The sequence below is a fragment of the Peromyscus californicus genome, unplaced genomic scaffold (assembly GCF_007827085.1).
Source record: "Peromyscus californicus insignis strain IS unplaced genomic scaffold, ASM782708v3 Scaffold_18__1_contigs__length_77618521, whole genome shotgun sequence".
NCBI classification, from domain to species: Eukaryota; Metazoa; Chordata; class Mammalia; order Rodentia; family Cricetidae; genus Peromyscus; species Peromyscus californicus.
In genome coordinates, this window is record NW_026294480.1 from 44721512 (window position 1) to 44736005 (window position 14494).

The following is a 14494-nucleotide window of genomic DNA, read 5'->3' on the forward strand; positions in this document are numbered from 1 at the left end:
GTGTTAATTGATGTCAGCTATCTTTCTTAGGGGTTGCCAGGGAGGTGCGGGTGGGGTGGCCCTTCCAAGACTCCAGTATAAATTAGAACCCTTACTTGCTTTGTATCCTCTGTCTCTCTGTCTCTCTCTCTGTCTCTGTCTCTGTCTCTCTCTCTCATTCCTATTTCCCCCTTCCCATCTTCCTATCTTACATTGCCTTCCTCCTCCTCCAAAGCCAGCAGCCCTCCCTAAACACGGCACCGGTCTCACTCGATCAAGAAGGTGGCTTCATGGGCTCTTAATGAATGAAAGGTTTTCACTGGAGTACAATCAACTTTTGAAAATTTCTCAAGCACTTGCCTACACTTATCTTTTCTTATAAGGAAAATGCTACCCTAGTTTGTAGGGAGGTAAAATGAAATTCTGAGGAAGTTGAGCATGTAAGTGGCATTCAGATTCAGGCCTGATTAAGTATACACACACACACACACACACACACACACACACACACACACACACACACGCACACACACACCCTATTCCACCAACCACCGATCTGTCTTATATACGAAATCATCTCTGCAATGTAAGTTATGCTGTTATCCTCTGCCACCTCCTTTAGCTAACACCTTTACTTCACTATCCACAGTCTGGGAATCAACCTAGACAATTTGAAATGCATTGGGCCCCCTCCTCTGCATTTGTTATATCTTGAAAACATATTGTTTTGCACACAGTTCTGTTTCTACCCAGTCTAGGTAGACACTGTTATTTTTGAGAAAGACTTTACTTTAAAAATATGCATGCATTTATTTCTAATTTGATATGTAGAAAGTCTACAATGACTCTATTTTATATTTCATGATTCTTTTAAGTTGTAAGGCAAACATCTTTGAGCTGATTTTATTCATTCATTTATTTATTTATTTATTCATTCATTCATTCATTCATTTATTTATTTATTTATTTATTTATTTATTTATTTATTTTTGGAGGTACAGTCTCAAGTAGCCCAAGATGGCCTCTAACTGGATATATAGTAAAGGATGACCTTGAACTACTTCTTTTTTTTTTCTTTTTTTTTTTTTTTTGGTTTTTCGAGACAGGGTTTCTCTGTGTAGCTTTGCGCCTTTCCTGGATCTTGTGCTGTAGACCAGGCTGGCCTCGAACTCACAGAGATCCGCCTGCCTCTGCCTCCCGAGTGCTGGGATTAAAGGCGTGCGCCACCACCGCCTGGCGTTCTTTTTTTTTTTTCAAGACAGGGTTTCTCTGTGTAGTGTTGGTGCCTGTCCTGGATCTCACTCTGTAGACCAGGCTGGCCTCGAACTCACAGAGGTCCGCCTGGCTCTGCCTCCCGAGTGCTGGGATTAAAGGTGTGTGCCACTCTGCCCAACTGACCTTGACCTTCTGATTCTCCTGCCTTCACCCCCTGATTACTAGGGTTAGAGGCATGTGCCACTATATCCCGAGGCTTTTACGAGGTTCAAACCTGGAGCTTTGAGAGCATTCCGCCTACCAAGCTACATCCCCAGCCCTAGACTACCTCTTAAAATATCATTCCTCAGTGGTTGAACATAGTACAGTATTTCTCAAAGAGTTACTTTGCTCTGCAACACCTGCCACCGGCTAGAATAGCTGGGAACTTTTTGTTTACTTGCTTTTGTTTTGTTACTTGAGCTTAGTGTTGAGTGATCAGATACCCCCCCTCCCCGTATTTTATGTTACCTTTAGTATATTTCTAAATCAGTCATGACACTGTTATTTTAAGTTACTTGGGGTTGTAGTTTCTAGTTTAAATTCCAAATCCTTGTGTTCAAGCCAAAGTGCTATGTTCTTAGATATCACACTCTCATTTTTTGAGGCACTTTTAATTTCACCAGTAGAATAACCTTTGTTCCAAATACATCCTGGGAATCTTTATCCTCTACCCACTCATCCTGTCCTCAGTCCTTCATAGTTCATAGTTCACTTGGTTCCTCATGCCTATCTGGAAGGGGCAGCTGAAATGTCTCATCCGAAAACCACATCCATGTCAATTTGAATCATTGGCCTTTTTGAACTCTGAACTCTGGATGTTTTCTTTCTTGTATTCTTCCATGGTCCCCGCCAAGGCCTTTGCCTGGAGTGTCATATGTAATTGTAATCTAGTCAGGGGTAAAGTGTTGAATGATCGGATTTACACCCCTCCATATTTTTTGTTACCTTTAATTAATTAATGTGACAGTTATATTAACTTTACAGATGCTTTGTAACACTCCGATATCATTATTGCATGTAGTTCATTTCATTTAAAAATGACCATTAAAAACTACGATAGTTACAGATGGTTTTCTTTTTCTTTTTCAAAATCTCAAGAAAAACACCCACAATTTAGTGTTGCTGCTTGAAGTTGTCATTTGTACTTATTGGCTTTTGGCAATAGAAACCTTCTCATGAATATTTCTAATTGTATCTCATTTTCCTCCCATGTTCGTGTCAATCTTTCCAGAAGAAGAAAAAAGTCACGGTTGTTACCTTCCAACAACCTGAGTCTGCTGATTCTGGACACTGCAGGTGAAGAACTGGGCTGGAAGTCAAGAGGACAGTGGCTCTGACCGTTCGTTCAGTTTCACTGTCACTTTTGGCTCACTCGGTCTGTTTGAAACTCAATTTCTCCTACTTGACAACCGAGGGAACTAAAGTCAGTCGCTTACACTACAGCTGTTAAAGCGATGCCGTGTCATGTTAAGGAAACTAACCGCTCTGATATTTGTGTTCGGTCTTGTACACTCATCTAAGTCTGACTCTTTCTGAACCCCATTTTAGTGATTTGGGGTTGAACGATTGTGCATCAGGAAATGGTATAAATTGGGCGCACAGGACAACAAAGTGTGTCTGAAGGTACCCGCTACCAAACCTGAGTTGGATGCCCTGCTCGAAGGACAGAAATGACTATGGCAAGCTGTCCTCTCACCTGCACACCTACTGTGTGGCACACTTGAACCCCTACACATGTACGCACAAAGTAAATAGATGTAAAAAAAGGTTTAAGTAAAATCAGGAATTGGTAGACTTGGGTGGCCTGTTTTAGCTGGAGTCCATCCGTGTTAGTCTGTACACATTTCTTTTTGTTTTGTTTTCCCTTTGTATCACAAACAGATTGTTCCTCTTCTCATATTGACAGTCTTCATGAAGTTCTAGCAGGGATGTGCTAGCTGGTAGATTTGTAGAGTTGTGTGAACGAGGTACTCTGGTAAATCTCTAAGACGGCCTAGCTCGAAGCTAGACATCAGAATCCCACAAAAGGAAGTGTAAGAATGAATCTGAACAGGATCACATTGGAAATGACCGTCCTGGGAGAGTTCTCTGAAGGAAAGCAGGTTGCGTGCAATTCCTTACCATACCACATTTCCTAGGTGTGCTAGGGAATGAAATGGTGCCTGGGTACCTCCCTCCTTGTTTACTGAGTTGGGATAGTTCCTATTAAAATAATATGCCAGGAGTGATTTGCATGATGGCAACAAGGATTCTGGGCTCTTAAAAGATGAATATCATGCTTGACTACTTCATGCTGAACACTTCATCTTCTTGTTGTTCATTTAGGTTTGGCGGGGGAGGGGGACATTGTTTGTGGTTTTGTTTCCCTTTCTGGCAAGACTTAACTTCGCTAAAGCCCCCCTGGGAGTCCATCCCAACATTTCTTCTCTGTGTCTATTTTCTCCTCCAGACCACAAGCCCCTGAAGGGCACAGACCACCTTCTTTATTCCCCAACGCAATCCATGGACACTAACATGGCCCACATGAAAGACTGAGCAGCAATTCTCCCCTAATTTAGAGTTTTTAACCTGACTGTCACTGAACTCTTAAACGTAAGAAAGTGCTTTGCATTTTATGCTGTTACTAAAAACATATACAAGATTACACTTAAGGCAAATGTCTATAAACCTCTTTCAGTTTTAAAGGTATCAGTACTTACATAGGAAAATAGTGACTTTAAACACATCTTCCTAAGACAAAGTATTATAATATTTTAAAATAATAAATAACAGTTAAATTTATTATACATGGTTTGAAATGTGATCTCTACAGCACACGTAAGCAGTGAGAGCTCTGGTTATGAGTGTCTGGGGACAAATGCTATTTTTAAAAAGAAAATATGCCAATTTTAGACTGTACAAAGGTTCCTGGGTGACCTCAACAAGCAAAAGTTAAGTGTGTGACGGGGAGGGCTCTTCAGCTAATTGTAAGGGAAAGGGAAAAAAGAGGGAAGACTTTTTAAAGAAACGTCTTATACTCACTATTTAAATTTCCTTCTAGCTACAAATGCTAATGTGGCAAAGTCAACAGTCCAATGCCCACTCACCACCCACCCACCATCCCCCCAGCCACCTCTGTGTGTTAGTGTGTGTATGTGCCATACCCATGTGAACGTGTATCTGACTGTCTGTTTGTATGTGCCTGTGTGGTACGGGAAGATTTTGTCAAAATATAGTATAATAAAATGTTTAACGAATATTTTAGGGCCTCAAAGTCTAGTTAGTGGAATAATTTTCAAAATACATTTAGTTAGTATTAAGGCAATGTGAGTACTTGGGACGGAGAGGCAAGAGGGTCTGGAGCTCTGTCATCCTCAGCTACATAGTAAGTTTGAGACTCATCTGATCTACGTGAGAGCTTGTACACACAAAATGTAATTTATAATAAAATATGAAAATCATCTTAGTCATTTGACCTAATGCAATTTCGATGCTTTATTAAACATTAAGAGTTGGCATTTATTTCAGCAGATCTCCAATAATCCACACAGGAATATGTGGTTTTATTCCTGATATTTAAATTATCATTTTCTATTTACCCAAGTATCTTAGTTGTTTACAGATGGCCAAGTGTTTGGAGAAAGCAGGTTTTGGACATAAGATTGTACCCATTTCTATTTCTCTTAAAACTTTACTGACATAACAAAAATTAAATAACACATAACTGACTTTTAAAAGTTTCCTTTCAAGCCACAGAAAAGATCAGATTACAAATAGGCCCTTCATACACACCCAGCGCCATCACTCACGGGCATGCCAGAACGATCATAGTCTGCCACCACCGGAGCCACTGAGCCCCGGCACTTTCTCCCCTTTCTCCCAAAGTAGCTGTGCCTGGGAAGCTGTTTGGGGAGAATGGTGAGGCTGCCATTGCCGGAGGGGCAGTTCTGCCTTCGATCAGATACAGTCTTGGCTGAGGAACCAACCGAAAAGAGGGGCGGTGCCCATATCTGTGTCTAGAAGGGACGCTGTATTAGCCGCTTCGAAATCTTAAAACGCCGTTTTCATGTTCAGTCTTTCTTTGCTGTTTTTGTTTGGGGGGATTGTTTTGTTTTGAGAGAGGGTCTCACTGTGTAGCCCTAGCTGGCTTGGAACCTAGCATATAAACTAGCCTGGCCTCGGATCCTAGAAATCGCCCTGCTTCTGCCTTCTGAGGGATGGAATAAAAGGCATGAACTACTGAGTCCCAACCAGATGCAGTTTGCAAAGAAATGTGACAGAAGTTGCCCTGGCAATAACTATGTGTTGATTGTAATCTTCGGATGTGTCTGATTTTCTTCCCTTTAACATTTCCCTAATAAGATGCCGCTCACAACCTAGCAAATTACAAACTGATTTTGTCTTTGGTGCTCATATGGTCTAGTGCTACATAAAATGGTGCATCTTTCAGTTGGTGGGTAAATGAAAAATAAAATAATTTAAAAAAAAAGGACATGACCTCTCCTAAGTATGTTGGAACTGTAAGGAAGGCCGTGTGAGGAGAGGAGGAGGGACAGCCAGGATACCAAGAGGCCAGGAGGGTAAAGGGTAGACAGAAGGGCCAGGTAGCCAGAATGGCTGGATTGTATAGGGAAGGGGAGCTAGGAGAAGGCAGCCCAGCCCCTGGGCTGGAGAAGTTGAGGGTAGACTTCGGCATATGCCAGACATACCCTGTAACAGGTAAGGAATTGAGAGATGCTGGGAGAATCTGGAGGCCAGGTCTCCTCTGATATGTTAAATAGGCACCTCAGTTAGCCATTTGTCCCAAGTTTGAGACCTAACAGTGGTATTATCCACTCAGTCAAATAGAAATCTGGTTACATATAGACAAGAATATACTTAAAGGGACAGGCTCATCGTTTAAGTAGTTTATAAGTTTGTCTATAGTCTGTTATTTTATGATTTATTGAGTAAAAGTGTCAATTATTCTTAGGCACTAAGGTTAATAGAAAAGACACACAGCACTCACAGAGCATACAATAAGCTGGAAGACAGACAGCTACATATTTCCTTATCATGTCGTATGGTGGAGTGTTTTTATAGAAACAAGGTGCTGGGACACACTTGTGTCTGAGGAAGGAGGGATAGTCCAACTCCTTGAGTAGCTTGGGAATCACATTTGTGTGGGAATTAATGGTCCATAGCAGAGGGAGTAACTGCTTCCATAAAGGCCCAGAGGCAACTTCAGAAGGGTTGGCACACGAAAGAAGTCTGAAAGAAGTTCAGAAATGTCGAGGAAAGGAATATATCCATCTCATTTGCATCTCTTGATACTTTGCTGTACTCATTTTGAGAATGAATACAATTCTCCAGTCACAGACAGCCCTGAATAGGCAATCTATTCTGATTTTAGCACTGTGGCAATGATTCCAAAATGTCTTTCATCCCAGTTGCTTAACACGCACTCAAATACACAATTTTGTGTTTCTTGTGTCAGAAGAGCAGTTATGAAGACTAGTGCTTGGATACTAACTCTCAGAAAAATGTCTCAAACAACCAATTTATTCTATTAAAATGTTTTATGGGGTACAAGACAATTCGGCCAGTTATTAATCTCAATGGGCAGTTTTAGGGGTTGCGGGCAGAGGAAGGAAGGCAGAGGAGCATCTGTCTACAGAGGTAAAACATCAGCAGCGATCAGACCTGGCTCCAGAGCTCAGGCATTACATAGCTAGATTTACTGCATTAGTTGCTTTCCTGTTTACTGTGACTAAACACCTAACAGAGACAACTGAAGGAATTGTTTATCTTGGCTCAGGGTCACAAAGGTATCAGGCCACAGCCAGCAGGCCACAGTAGAACAGCAGTTCCCATCGTGGTGGATATAAAACAGTGACACTGGGGGCAAGCTACAGTCCCCAAGGACACCTCTCCAGGGACCTCCTTCCTGCAACCACACAGCAAGTCCCACCACCTCTCAGTAATTTGTTCAAATTTTACATCCATCAGTTGACTAAACCATCAAGTGAGAACCTACATGATCTAATCATCTCATGAAAATGTAGCCCTCAGAGACAGTCGAGAGTTAGGTTTTACTTAATATTGACCATCAATATTAGCATCAAGACCACCTAGAACAAAACAAGCTGATATATATGTGTGTGTGTTATTCTCATTGCCTTGTAACTAAACAAATGAACATGTCCCAGTGGATTCATTATTATATTTATAGACATCATAATGAGTAAGACAAATTTCCCCCCAGTTTAGGTAGAAGTAATCTTGTTTAGATTCTATTTAAGGTAGAGTGTGCTATCATCTAATTTCATTGTACATCTAAAAATCATGGAAATGACACTTTCTTCATTAACTAGATAGCTCTTTACCAAAGTATTTTAGGCATTTGTGTTTGCGTTTTACTCACTTAATTGAGAACAAGAGGAATATGAACTTGTATTTAGGCTCTTTTCACAGCCGGAAACTTGAGGTCAGAGGTGCGAATTGATGTAATTTGTCACTTATCAGCTGTGAGACTCTGGCCAAGTGCAATTAATCTCAGTACTTTTTTGTTGGGTTCCATCTTCAAAATCTAAGAGATGTTCATGTAAACCTTAACTTTTTTAGATGAGGATAAAACATTACAAAGTTCTTGGCCCAGGGCCTTTCATGTAGTAAGTTCCAGTGCTAGTCTGTGCTACTTACTATAATCATCATCTATCTGGAAGGCTGGATCTAACCATTTGAATATTTTCAATGATAGCAATGGGCAAGATATTATAGGGAGAGGGCGAAGGTCTCTATTTCCTCTATTACTTCTTGGCTGAACTTCATTTTTGGTCCAGTTGCAGTCTACTTGTCACCACTGATCTGATACAGCAGCCTCCTTCCAGGATCCAGGTTCTTCCAGCCTTCTTTCCCCTCTGCTGCTTCCTGTGATGTCTATCTACCTCGTCTTATCCCAGGTGCTCTACCTTTATTGGCTCCCTTAAGGCCTCCTCCAGGCTGTCTGCTTATGAGACTCCCTTCAGTTAAATCCTCTGTTTTTGCCATATATTACACTAGGACTCTGACATGTATAAAACAATGAAAAGGACTTTATTTGGATGTAAATGAGAATTTTTTTCTTGGCAAATTGTTTAATGTACGTTGGAAGAAACTAACACAAGAAGTTGTAAATCCTTGGGAAGATTATTGGAATGGTAGTAGTTTGTTGTGCTCTATGCATAGCTTTGAAAGCCGGTGAGAGTTTGTTTAGAAGGCAAGGGGTAGTGGGAAGGAAGGGTGGGGTTCTTTTGTAGATGAATCAAACGACAAGATTGTATCCACAGGGGCAAGAACAGCAAGAGGATTATGAGCAAAGTAAGGAAATGTGACTGGATGAGATGGGAGCCCTGTTTAAGGGTTGTGATAGGCAGAATAATAGTGGCCCATCTAAGATGCCCTTGCTCTAGTCCATGAATGCTGAGTATGTTACCTTAGATAAGAAAACGGATTTGGCAGATGTAATTGAACAGAGATCTGGAGAGACATACCCAATACATGCAGGGACCCTGGGCAGGTAGATTTGGAGAAGATGTGACCATGAAGCAGATTCGGAGAGGAAGACTGAAAATCTGCACTCCTAGTTCTGAAGACGTGCAGGTGGCCACATAAAGTGGAAAGCAGCAAGGAAGCCCATTTTCCTCTAGGGCCTCCACAGGAAATGCTCTGGGGGGACCTTGATTTTATCACAGTGTGACTTAAAACCTACAGAACCGTGAAATAGTAAATATCTCCTTTTAAGCCAATAAATCCATAGCAACTTGTTACAGCAGTGATAGGAAACGGACGCAGGGTCCTGGATTTGGGCAGTTTGTTGAGAATTTTGGATTTTATCTGAGAGGCAACCATGAACTACCACAGATGATCTACTTAAATATATACAAAGGGTTAAAGGTTGGAAAACAACATAAGCTCTCTAACATCATTCACAAGTATGTCTAAGACTCCAGAATAACTACGGGTTCCATGAATTGGTGAGAGGTTTCCAAGTATGAGCAATTGTTAAGAGAAAAGTCAGACCTGAGATCCTTAATGCCATCTTGTGAAATGGACATAAATACACTACGCATAAGAAACCTGCCCTCCCTGGGTCAATAATGCTCTGAATAGTATACAAAAAAAAAAAATCTGAACTTACTTTAGAAACATCTACTGATTTTTCTCCTCTAATTCTCATCTTGGATTCAGCAAGGCAAGCTGCACCAATGTATACTTGAAATTGTTCCTCCATCATTCCCGCCCCTCTTTGGAAAACTGTCATTCTTTTCGAGAATACACAGCCCTCATTTCTGCACTGACTTAATGTTGGGTAAAATGTGAAAAAGAAAAGAAAAGATATAGCTTGAGTAATTAGTAAATAATTCAAATTTGGCAAAACAACAAGATACATCTCTGAAGGTTCAGGTTGCAAAGGAACCACACACAGGTCATGGGTTCCATCAAGGGTCGGGGCAATGAGTAGTAGGTTAAACCACTCCCTGGCCTGGATTGCTGTTCCGAAGTTACCACTGTTCGGATTATTGGACATTTCCTGAGGAGTGAGAAATGTGTGGACGAGAAAGCCCATAGCTCATTATTCACTCCCCACACCACTTCAGTAGGAGAAAAGATTAGCTCATTATTAACTCCCCACACCCACTTCGCTACGAGAAAAAATGGGCTTGCCGATAATCCATTCTTAAGTAAACTTAAGGGTTCTCAGTGTTTAGCCATCCACTGCTGGGTTAACTGTTAATAGTCAACCGTGAAATTAACTAGTTAATCATACCAACAGTAGAAACATCAGACATAGGATATCATGGCATATTAAAGACAACCACTAATTAAAGGACTGATGAGGTGATAATAAGTTGCTTAATGCTTCTACCATTTCACTCCCCCACCAGCTAAGTTTCACCTCCCCAACTGGTAACTACTGCAAAGGCTGTGACCCTAGCTACCGCTTCCATTTGGAAAATCCAAAATGCTCCCAGTTTCTGGCAGCTGGGTATAACACTGCATTTCTAGGGTACTAAGTCTTCTGAAAACTACATTTTATATTTGAAAGACTGCATTGTGATCTTTGTATACTAAACGTTCCGAGCTAATGTAGAAATGTCACATTGAGACAGGTTTTGCCTGGCATGCCTGTCTTTCCTTGTTCTGTAGCAGAAAAGGTCCTGAATATTAAACAGGAAGAAAATGCTATAAAGTCCACTTCTGAGCAACCCTAAGGCAGGAACTTTGCACACTAATCAGGCATCCACGGTTACTTTCCTTTTCAAAAATTCAAATACCTAAAACACAGCTTACATCGTAAAAACAACTTAAATTTGAAAAGCCTCTTGTAGTTGGAAAGTTCTAGGCACTGCCTCCCTCACTTCTGGGCTGGCCGCAGGCGCTCCCTTCAGTCCTCTGACCTGGCTGGTCTACCTGAAGGTCTCTCCGGTCTGACCCTCTTCTGTGTATGTCACCCCTCACCAGAGTCCCCACCAAGCCCCACCAGAGATGATCAGCAAAGCAGGGTCGCTCACCAGTGAGGAGCCAGCAGCAGGCTACAGTGACCTCTAGGCTGGCAGGGCGCCTGGGGACCATGGCTGGAGTGGCTGCAAGCTCCCTTGACGTGCGGGTTCCTGGGCAGGAGCTGGCAGGAGCTGGCAGGAGCTGGGCACGCCGGTGCCTTGCGCTGTGGGTCACTCGGGCGGTCTCCGCGGGTGTCCAGCAGTGGCCCCAGCGGCTGCAGCGCCCAAGAGCCGTGGAGGAGTGATTTCCTGTGTTTTGCCTCTAAGCTCGCTCCACGCTTTTCACATCCCAGACCGATTGCCACATCTCCCGCCCCTTCGAGCGCTGGGTCTCTGAAATCTCCCTGGCAGCGTCCCAGCCTCGATCCGAGACATGGACAAATAAAGCCAACTTCGCGGGACCGTGTTTAGGCTAAAGTCCACACAGGCAACGGCAAAGCAAACCTTAAAGGGACATCTGCCTTTCACTGAGAGGGCGATCTTGCTTCATGTACCAAATCCCTAAGGTGGTGGGAAGGCGGGGCTGGACTTTCAGGAGGGTGTCGCCAGCCACCCTAATGGCCCCGCCTTCGTGCCCGGACTTCTCCCGGATCTGGGTAGGAAGGGCACTTTGAAAGTGCCCGGGCTTTTACTCCACGAAGGGAGGCTGCTTTCCTGTGTCCAGCTGCGCAGAAGGGATCAGACTCGCAAGGAAGTCAGCGTGTCGGATAAACCTCTTTCTTGCCAGAGGACGCCTGGACTTGGCTTTGGAGCCTTCTCATCCCCCAGGGCGTCCTCACCACAGACAAGCTTCGCAGAGGGCTTTGCTTTCAGTTGAGGAGAGCTTGACTCTTTTAAGAAGGTTCCTGATTAAAGGAAGTTGTAGATAAGGTTTTATTTTTTTGGCGGGGGGGGACGGGGGGGTGAGGAGGAGGAAGAATAAGACTGTGGCAAAAGGAAAAAGGAGAAACTAGACTGGGTGGGCAAGGAAGGGTTAGGGAAACAGAGGTGGGGAGGAAATGGAATGTGGGCTATTTTGTCTAAGCTAAATTAGGATGTTTGAACACTGGGGACTGACTCTAATAGAGAACTCAAGGTACTGTTATAGTTTTTGTTTTTGTTTTGTTTCCTTCTTATATGAATGCATAGTAAATCCGTTCATGTTACTTCTGTCTAGGAGAGGTGGCCCGGAGTTCGTTGGCTTCTCTTGGCTGGTCACTCAAGATTCGTATTAGCTTCAACAAATACATGCCGTTTTCAAGTGCCTTCACACTTTTGAGAATTTCAAAGAAGAGAAAGGAATGGATGGGGTGGGTTTGTGGTTAGAGGCCTTTGCAGAAATCAGTCCAAGTCAGCAAATACTGGAACATCTCTGTCTAGCAAGAAGAGGACCAAGCAGACGTGCCACCCGAAGGAGGGCCCTCTGTCTAGACGACCAAGCAGCTAGCACAGGGGTTGGGGGGCGCACACAGCTGGAGGGGCCTGGAGAAGCCCACAGGCATCACCGGGTAAATGCCAAATAGAGAAATACGGCAGCTCCACGGGGGAAGGACTAATGTCAAGGAAGTTTAATGATAAAGAATAGGGTGAGCTAGTCAGGTATGGAGGCACATGCCTGTTATCCCACCGCTCAAAAACCCGAGGCAGGAGGACTGCAGATTCAAGAGGCAGCCTGGACCCCAGAGTGAGACCCTCTCTCAAAAACAGCAGAATTCAAAGGCTGAAGGCTATCTAACATCATTACCGTGACCCATTAGACCATTGGCAAGGAATTCCCTTTCCCACATACATTTCAAGTGATGATGTAGCAAACATTAAATATCACATTCTTACTGGTTTTGGTGTTCATGTCTTCTCTCAGTACCAATTTCAGAATTACCAAAATATCTAGAAAAATAGTACAGTGTGGGATCAGAGTTCGTTCCCACTAGACATTACTTGGGCTTCCTTGCCTGCATTCAAAATCTTTCCAAAGAATGCCTTGCTGGTGTACATCCATGTCTCCTGTTCAGTCTGTTGTGTCTTCTGCCTCTCTGTATGATCCAATGGACTTCACAAAGTAATCAATAAGTATTGATTAATGCTTGGGCACTTAAAACTCATAATAAATAATTTCCCAATAGTATTTCCCCCAAACATTTGTTTTCAAAATATGATCTGTCTGTGTATGTATATATGCATATATGTGTTTATGTATATACACATGCATGTAAATACAGACACATGTGTATGACAATGCATTTTACTAGACACAACAAAAATTGTAAACATCTTATTATAACGTAATGTTAAGATATTGTTGTAATATGATCAAGGTTGTAAGTAGTGAGAGCTTTTTCTCTCTTTGCTGAGTGCTGACTTGTCCTTCCAATTTAAATATTTGTATCTCCTCAAGGAGTTAAAAACTTAGCAGTGATAAGATCACTACCAGTAGAATTGCTATGTATGGTATGACTTTTATTTTTAATTGATCTTCCCACCAAATCAATGTGGAGATTGGAAAGTAACTATTGCTGGAGAATTGCATTGGAATCCATTCTCATTTTCTGGACTACCATAAACTTAAATACAAATTGCTGTCAAACACATCCACTACTTTCCTTTGTTTATTCTGACTAGTAAGAAGACAGGCCATTGAGTGAACTGGAGTTTAGCAAAAAGAAATGCCAGGTCTTACAAGAAAATAATTCTATGAGAAGCCTGGGCAGGAAATGTCCAACTCTATACTTAGCTATTTTAAACAAGACCTGGTCTGATCAGATCCCTTCTGGTGTTTAGAAATGAATGAGTAAGAAGCTGAGGACCAAAGTGATGAAGAATTTGTAAAGCTGAGTCTTTGGAATGAGGCCAGATAGGTGGTTTAGTGGTTTGAAAAAGAATGGCCTCCATAGACTCATACGTTTGAATACTTGGTCCCCAGTCAGTGGAACTGTTTGGGAAGGATTGGAAGGTGTCACCTTGTTGGATGAAGTGTGTCACTGGTAGTGGGTTTTGAGGTTTCAAAAGCTCCTCCCATGCCCTTCCCAGTTAGTTTTCTCTGCATTGTGATTGTGGATCAAGTTGAAAACTTTCAGTTACTGCTCTAGCATCTTGCCTGCCTGCCTACTGCCCTGCTCCCCATAATGACTGTCGTGGGCTCTCACCCTCTGAAACTGCAAACCCCCAACCAAACCCTTTCTTCTGTAAGTTGCTTTGGTCATGGGTTCCTATCACAACAATAGAAAAAGTAACTAAGACAGTTGATACTACTGGTGCATTGTCTTAAAAAACAAACACACAGATTTTACCCTAAAGTTTATGTTGGACTTAGTCTAATCCACTAGTGTCATTTAGTATAAATATATATATTCATAGTATAAATATATATTCATTTACTTTTAAACTAAATAAATTTATTTAGGATATAAATTTAAAATAAATAAATTTATATTAAATAAATATTTAGTATAATATATTTAGTATAAAATTACTAAAGTTCTGGAGCAATTGAGTTCCTAAACTCAAGCTCTGGAATCACAGTACCATAGCTATATGACACTGAAAAATAGCCTAGGTTTTCTTTTTCTCTTCCTTTCTTTTTTTTTTTTTTCAGATAGGGTTTCTCTGTGTAACAGCCCTGGTTGTCCCAGAACTCACTATGCACACCAGGCTGGCCTTGAACTCACAAAGGTCTGCCTGCCTCTGCCTCCTGAGTACTGGGGTTAAAGGTGTGTGCCACCATAGTTTTCTAATGATGGGAATAATTCCTCTCCCTGAAGACTGATGGATTAAATGAGGCA

General features: G+C 42.1%; 1 protein-coding gene across 1 annotated transcript in view; it reads right to left on the minus strand.

Moving 5' to 3' along the window:
• Nucleotides 1-11587, minus strand: part of Itga1 (integrin subunit alpha 1) — a 146578-nt gene extending 134991 nt beyond the window's left edge. Inside the window, exon 1 of the mRNA XM_052743314.1 lies at nt 10749-11587. Coding sequence (XP_052599274.1) covers nt 10749-10809 — 61 coding nt within the window. The 5' untranslated portion in view covers nt 10810-11587. The remainder of the gene's footprint in view (nt 1-10748) is intronic.
• Nucleotides 11588-14494: the final 2907 nt, after the last annotated feature.